The following is a 6969-nucleotide window of genomic DNA, read 5'->3' as shown; positions in this document are numbered from 1 at the left end:
TTTTTTCGGACACAAACAAAGCCTTTAGCCCATTCTCCACCTGAGAGAGAGAGAGAGAGAGAGAGAGGGAGAGAGAGAGAGAGAGGGAGAGGGCCGGACTTTTGAAAACTGTGTTTGGCCCATGAAACGGCCTGAAGACACGATGTAAGTTACATTTTACACAAAGTTACACACGTTGGCGAAAAGGCGACAGCGGCGGTGCCAACGTCTGCGAAGCTCCTACAGCGAGAGGCAGCACTTTCAAGGACAGCAGCCGGATAAACAGGACTTATCAAGACTGTCTTCCTTTGACGTCGAGCCATAAACAGAGAATCGCTCTCCTGGTGGGGGAGGCGAGTGAGAGAGGTGAGGGGGAGGGGGGAGGGGGCGGCAAATTTGATTCGCTCGTGTTGTTACATGTCTCCTGCTTTAGCCCTGTTATTGCTCTTGGAGTGCTGAGAGCGGCCGGATGTGCTCCTGGAGTCTCCCCACCTGGATCTCATAACTCTTAATAGTCCATAGCAACAAGCACTTTGCTATTAGGGCTTATTTCTTCATGGCAAATGACATAGCATTTTCTGTCTGGCCTGGATAGCGTGTGATTACAGAGGCGGCGTGGAGAGGGGGAAAAAAGCAGGCGGCGTGGATGAAATACTGTATATGTTCCATCTTTCATCTTTGCACTGAAATAATGCCGTGACTCTTGAACGATACTTTGTTTAGGATGCTTTAATCAGTTGAGGCAAATGTTTTGTTTTAAAATCAACTGGGCTGTCTAGAATATTGAAAAAGACACTTTGATGAATGTGCCCAAACCCCAAGTCTGCTAACAGGGTCACGAGAACCAGCAGTTTTCAGTGGAAGATATGAGCACCAGTACAGAACACCAGTAGGTTTTTTTTTTTTCCACGATAGCAAAGAGTAAAAGAGTGCAGTTCCAAAACACAGTAACAGGCAGTACAAGTATTACAGACAAGCTACAACAAACCTGCCAATGACACAGTGTGACAACTGTGATATGATTTGTGATTGCAGAATGACATTTACTGCTTGTAAACACCATTCTAGGAAACTGTGTAAATCACTGTATTTAAGAGCTAAATCTGTGTTGTTAATCCCATTCATAAGAAGGCCGAGGCCGCTTTCAACAGTACAAAAAGAAGAAAGGCACGCTTAAAATAAACAGTTCACTTATAAAAGGCTACAGTAATGTGATACTTTGAATGTAAGAGGCCGCGTGGCGCATTTTACATCAGCTTGGTCCTCATGGAGACAATAAAGTGGTCATTCTGTGAAGCTGCAGTCACCGGGCAGCAAGCACCCCGCAGCAACAGCCTGCAAATAAATTGGTCACATGGCATTTTCAAACAGACACACGCTCCTTATCAACCTACTTTCATATGTTTGACACTCTTATATAAGAGCATTCCAGAGAGAGCTCAACCTTTAGTGATCCACGGCTCTTCCTCATTCTTTCTATGTGGCATTTCTTTCAGGCTATAAATAAAATTAAAGGACCAGTTTGACATTTTGGAAAACAAGCTTGTTTGCAATTTTGTCTGCAACCCTGATTTGAAGAAAGGAGAGAATCTGTGGAAGTAGTATGTGTATAGTGTAGTATAGTGTATGAGCTCTTAATGTAATTGGAAACAGCACAAATGTTGGATATGTTGTGTTCAACCTAATGAACAATGAAAATGCATAAATAATATAATGTGAATAATGTTTCATGTAAATGTGTTTTACAAATGATGTATTGAAACAGCTTGCATTGCATTGCATTGCATCAACTTGTCTTATAAAACAATAAAAAATAAAACAAAAGCACTTTGGAAGCTTTTACATAGAAAATACAAAAACGGTGGATACAAGACACGCACGCACACAAACACACACCCGCAAACCAAAAAGAATGTTTCAAGGCCACTCATCCACTGGTGTTGTAATCACAGTCGGGTGCTAACACCCTGTTTTGTACTTTGGTGAAACACAAAGTCTTGTAAACAAAGTAGCACCATGAGAAATAAAAAACGTTACATTGCGTTACAAAACGTGCTCCGCACTTATCAAGCGGGAGCGTCACGTTCCGCTTCCCTCACGAAACCATGAGGACTTTCTGCAGCGCACTCCTGAGGGACGCCGCGACCTCGGGCTTCCTGTCCGGGATCATTTCCACGCTCATGTCTGCCCTCAGCTGGACGCTGGGCCTCCTCTCCCTGACGGCCTGCAGGCCTTCCTGGCTGATGTTCCTGCAGAAGTCCACCCTCACCTCCTCCAGGCTGCCTCCGTGCGCCGCCGCGCCCCGCAGGCAGCCGTCCGTGATGCGAACGCAGTTCTCCAGGTGGAGGCGCCGCAGCCTCCCGCAGCTGCGCAGAACGGAGATGACGTCCTGGTCCGTGACGTGGCCGCACCCGGACAGGCTCAGCGAGAGCAGGTTGGGACACCTGTCGAGGAGATGAAATGAAGAGGAGTCAAACAAAGAGAGAACGCAGGCGCGAGTGTTCGCCTTTACTCGTCTCGCCTCGGGTCGTATTGTAATACGCATGAGAGGTGTGCGTGGGATTAGGTTGTTTGGAGAGGGACTAGCCTTAAGTAAGCAACACTTGACTGGCATGTGTGCTTCTGTGCACTTTTTCAGCCCCGAGACGCGAGGCAGCAGCGGCGTCGCCGGCCAGCGGCGCGAGGTTTAAAGATAGAGCGGCTTTGTGGTGCGTTATTTTTCTCTTGGAGCACTGTCCCACTGGGATCATGTGTTTCCTCTCTGCGAAGAAAAAAAAAAAAAAGCTATTGTGAACAAATAGAGTGTGGCACCGTTTGCCCAGAACAATTACTGGATGTTTGATAAATCAGAGAGCAGCAAATCTGCATTTTCTCATGCTTTTTAAACATAGCTGTGCATACTTTGCAAGTGTTCCTTTAACAAAAGCCCCCCCCCCCAAAAAAAAAACCCCGCATGCGTCTGCTGCAGACGGCGTCACGAGCAGCAGCACAGGCTTGACAGCGGCGCGGAGCTGGCAGACGGCGGGCGGCGGACAGAATCGAGGATGTCATTCACGTTTACTGATGTGGATTACATAAAGACTTATATAATCTTAACACTTTAACCACATGTGAGCCAAACGCATTCCCAGTCGTCCACGAGTGTTAAAGGTTCTGCCCCAGTAACCTCTGAGCAGTCAGGGCAGCGCCAGACGGGCCACGTGCCTCCGACGCTTTGCCGCGTGGGGTTACGTATGGATGACAGGGATGTAGTAGTGATAAGAACTCAAATGTCGGGGGTAAGGGGGGAGAGGGGGTGGGAGGACTAAAACAAACAAACAAAGCAAAAAAAAAAAAAGAAATGAGGGCTTGTGATGGTGTTGTCACGTGTGATCAAATCTCTGGTCTCTTTCTGAGGTGCACCGGCCCGGCGGAGAGAGAGCCTCAGCCTCAGCGGCACCATGACGAATGCGAACGAAGGTAAACACGACGGCAATAAAAACATTAACCCTCCGTTACGTAAGCCTCCCTCTCGCGGTGCCTCCCCTCACTTTGTGCACAAATTTGGACGTGTTGCTTTAAGAAAAGAACATCTTCGTCTTTAACCGTTTGTCTCTGCGCTCGCGCGATCTTTGTGTCACTGTAACCTGCCAACCCCGCTGGAAACATCTTCTTTTTTCTTTTTTTCCACCTTTCACCCACGCAGACACATGTCGAGATGTTTATATGGTGTCTGTAACAGTTGTGATTTTTCCCCCACCGGTATAAGACAATGGTTTCTCTTTGCTAGTTTGACTACTGTTGCCATACATAGAAGAAAAAAACAACAACGATTTAAAGCCCTAACGAACATCACTTGACTATTAATGCCTCACAGATTCCTACAGATGTTATAGATGTCTTATTTGGGCCGCAGCACAGCGCAGAAACCCGGCTGTTTTGAGAAGAATTTGTTTCTTTGTTTGGCTACAAGATAACATTTCGTTGCATTTGTCAGTTCTCTTAATTCCCTTATGACCTACAGCAATACAGCAGCGGACAAAAAAACAACACACACAAATAACAAAGAAAAAGAAAAAACAAATACACCATCTGTTTACCGATACATCATCTGATTACACCTTGCCTGAAGACATGCTGCTATCAACACATATATTTGGAAGCAAAAATAAATAAAACAGAGATAAATAGATGTATAAAATGCTCCGCCGACAATTGAAATAGTTGTCATTGCTAAATGACAACTTGTTAAATGTCATTGTTAAATGACAACTGCACAAAATGATTTCCCTCTACAGAAGGTCAAAGACACTTTCATTCCTTCTTAACCACAAAAAAAAACAAAAAAAAACGCAGGCACGCGCGGTTGCTCTGCGTCATAATCTTTGCGTCGAGCCTCAACCAGGAAGAGACACTTGCACATGTTCGCTCCTCCGACAGCAACAAAGAGCCAATTGTAGGCTCCACCTGCCTGCGCAAAACTCCAGCCCGCAGCTGACTGGGAGGGTCCGCAGCCAAAACTCTCTATCGCCCCCACAGTTCCTCGGCATCCCCTCCCACCTCCGTCACGTGCGCTTGCTTTCTTCTTCATGAGGGAATTTGGGAGTGTTTTTTTTGTTTTTTGTTTTTTTATCAGTATGCAGTGAATGTTCCCCAAGGGTGTTGGGACAGGTCCTAAAGCTCGTAGGTGGTTCTCTCTCGTTATTTATTATCGGCTCGTACATCTCTTCCGTCTTGAATCTCAGATTTCACAATACTGGAGAGGCTCACAGGGCCGTATACGCTCAGCAAACAAGCCTGGCCCATCAACCCTCCCACTCCGGTCCCGGCCAGCTGCAGTGGCCAGCTCCCTCAAATTAACGGTTGTCACTGGCTGCCGGTGGGGCGTGGGGGAGGGGAGGAATCATCCAGGGACTTCATTACAGCTCTCCGGGCTCCGTCCCGCCTGTATCCTGCTCACGTACCAGCTGCTTCGCAGCGACATGTCAATCTCGACTGTCGCATCAGTCGGCGAGCATAATTTGACGTCTGACCGCTGTAATGTCGACTGGCAGAATCATTCTCACGTCCCACGGACGTGTCACGTCTCTTGTCTTCATTCGCAGCTATGGGAACACCATCTGCTTCCAGTGTTCCCTTATGTTACCTACAGCTAAGAAGAAGAAAAAAAGAGCCAATTGCAGTGAGTCACTGGCTGTAAATCAATTAGCTGTTGATGGGTGAAAATGATTCTGGGAGGATTATTTAATTATCCTTAAGACTCATCTCATTAAATCAGGAAAAAAAAAAAAAAAAAGGCTGCGAGGATAATGGGGAAGACAAAACTGTTTGACCGCAAGCTTCCTTCAGAGTTCTCCCTCAGCCTTTGAAAAGCAAAGCAAGAACAAACTAATAAAAGCAGGCATAAAGCTTTTATCCCTGACTTTGTAAACTTTGTTAAAATTCCTGATGACGTATTTGAAAGTGTTTCTGAAGCAGATATTGTCTAGTTTGAAAAGATAAGAGTCGTTTGGGGGCTCTTTCAAAATTGAAAATACAAATTAATGACCATGTTTTTTCAGATTTTACTTGTGAATTTACATTGTGAGAGCACGGAGAGAGGCAAGACACTAACACTTACATGTAGCAGACGTGGGCCAGGAAGGAGCTGACCAGGCCGGCGTGGCTCCTGCAGATGTCCTTCTGGAAGGAGCTCTTCAGCCAGTCCTCGATGTTGCACACTTTCACCCTGCTCGAGTACCAGCTAACAGACAGGTAGCGCAGCGACGGGCCCAGCACAAAGTTGTCCTTCCTCAGCTGAGACGGCGAGCTGAAGTGGAGCAAATTCCACAGCTGAGGGTCCAGGAAGACTTCGCGCAGCTGGCGGCAGGTCAGCGAAAAACTCCTCCGACTGTCCTTGTCCAGGAAGGAAAAAAGGTGGAGGAGACACTCGCGGTTGAGCTGGGTGACGTGCATGGTGAGCGGTGCGGGGGACAGAATGAGAGGCCTCGTTGGCCGGCGACGGGCCTGCTGGTGAGCGGCAACAATGAGCCTGCAGCCCGTATTGTGTGGCCCAGATACATGATGCCTCAGGCACACGCTGCAGGCCTTGCACATATAAGGCCAGGGAGCGCCGGCTATTTTGGGAAGACAACTGCAGCCACGGTGGAAGATGTGTTGGAGCCATACGTTCCCCCTCATGTGTCACAGGTCTCAACAGGCGGCGTGGGGGGTGGGGTTGGGGATAAAAAAAAAAAAAACTAGATGGAGCAGATGTTTACACTGGCGTGGCCTAATTCTCACAGTCAGAAAAGAGAGAGGCCCACCAAAATGCACAGCAATTAGACAGATCAGCGGGGCTGGAGTGTGAACAAGAAATATGTTTGGTATTTTTCACTTAACGTGGACGCTTCAGTCTGCCTTCGCTCTAAACAGAGGGCTAATAAATGAGCGTTATGTGTTCTTTTGGATGTTTAATCATATACGGGACTCATCGAAATGTATCTGAAGAAATATGCACTACCAGTCAAAGGTTTGGACACAATATCTGATGCAAAGTTTTTTTTTCTTTATCTTTAGTACTTTCTACATTGTAGATACTGAAGACATTAAGGTTAATTAATGAGCAAGGTATATGTAATTATGCAGCAAGCGGGTTTAATGAGTGCACTGCAAAGGTCCTGTGTCAGGTGGGTGTCGGCGTAACCGTGTTAGTTTGCCCGGTGGCCTTCGCAGATCAAATTATGTTTGTTTACTCGAATGGCAGTTCCAATGCTTCATTATTGGGAAAGAAAGGTTGTATCCCTAGTTGGATTTTATATTTGACTAATGTTGCCTCACACCAGGTACAACAGACGCATAAAGAATATTAAGAAGAAAGTAGGACTTAATGTCCGAAGACCCAAAGTTCAGTGATTTGCAATCAACTTCCATTGATCCAAAAGTAATAATAACCCTCAGGTACCCTCTGGCACTAACAATAATCACATAACTATAACAATTACAACATTGGCAGCCTGAACTTGGAACCTT

The 6969-nt window shown here is 46.4% G+C and overlaps 1 protein-coding gene across 1 annotated transcript; it reads right to left on the bottom strand.

Annotated features, from left to right (window-relative positions):
- Nucleotides 1-1697: 1697 nt before the first annotated feature.
- Nucleotides 1698-6463, bottom strand: LOC142882009 (F-box and leucine-rich protein 22-like). The gene is made up of 2 exons (XM_076016448.1): nt 5579-6463; nt 1698-2423 (listed from the first exon to the last, which is right to left on the bottom strand). The coding sequence occupies exons 1-2, from the start codon at nt 6136-6138 to the stop codon at nt 2075-2077; spliced, it is 909 nt and encodes a 302-aa protein (XP_075872563.1). The 5' UTR covers nt 6139-6463; the 3' UTR covers nt 1698-2074.
- Nucleotides 6464-6969: the final 506 nt, after the last annotated feature.

The sequence above is a fragment of the Nelusetta ayraudi genome, unplaced genomic scaffold (genome assembly GCF_046127955.1).
Source record: "Nelusetta ayraudi isolate G7.1 ecotype Tasmania unplaced genomic scaffold, CSIRO-AGI_Nayr_v1 ptg000228l, whole genome shotgun sequence".
NCBI classification, from domain to species: Eukaryota; Metazoa; Chordata; class Actinopteri; order Tetraodontiformes; family Monacanthidae; genus Nelusetta; species Nelusetta ayraudi.
Note: the sequence above shows the minus strand (reverse complement) of the source record. Positions and strands in the feature narration are given on the sequence as shown.

What these genes read in the sequence shown, in the direction of transcription:
- LOC142882009 (XM_076016448.1), bottom strand. Translation starts at nt 6,138, where the DNA reads ATGAGGGGGAACGTATGGCTCCAACACATCTTCCACCGTGGCTGCAGT. An exon ending in CTGGCCCACGTCTGCTACAT is followed by an intron (nt 2,424 to 5,578) that starts GTAAGTGTTAGT and finishes TCTCCTCGACAG; the next exon opens with GTGTCCCAACCTGCTCTCGC.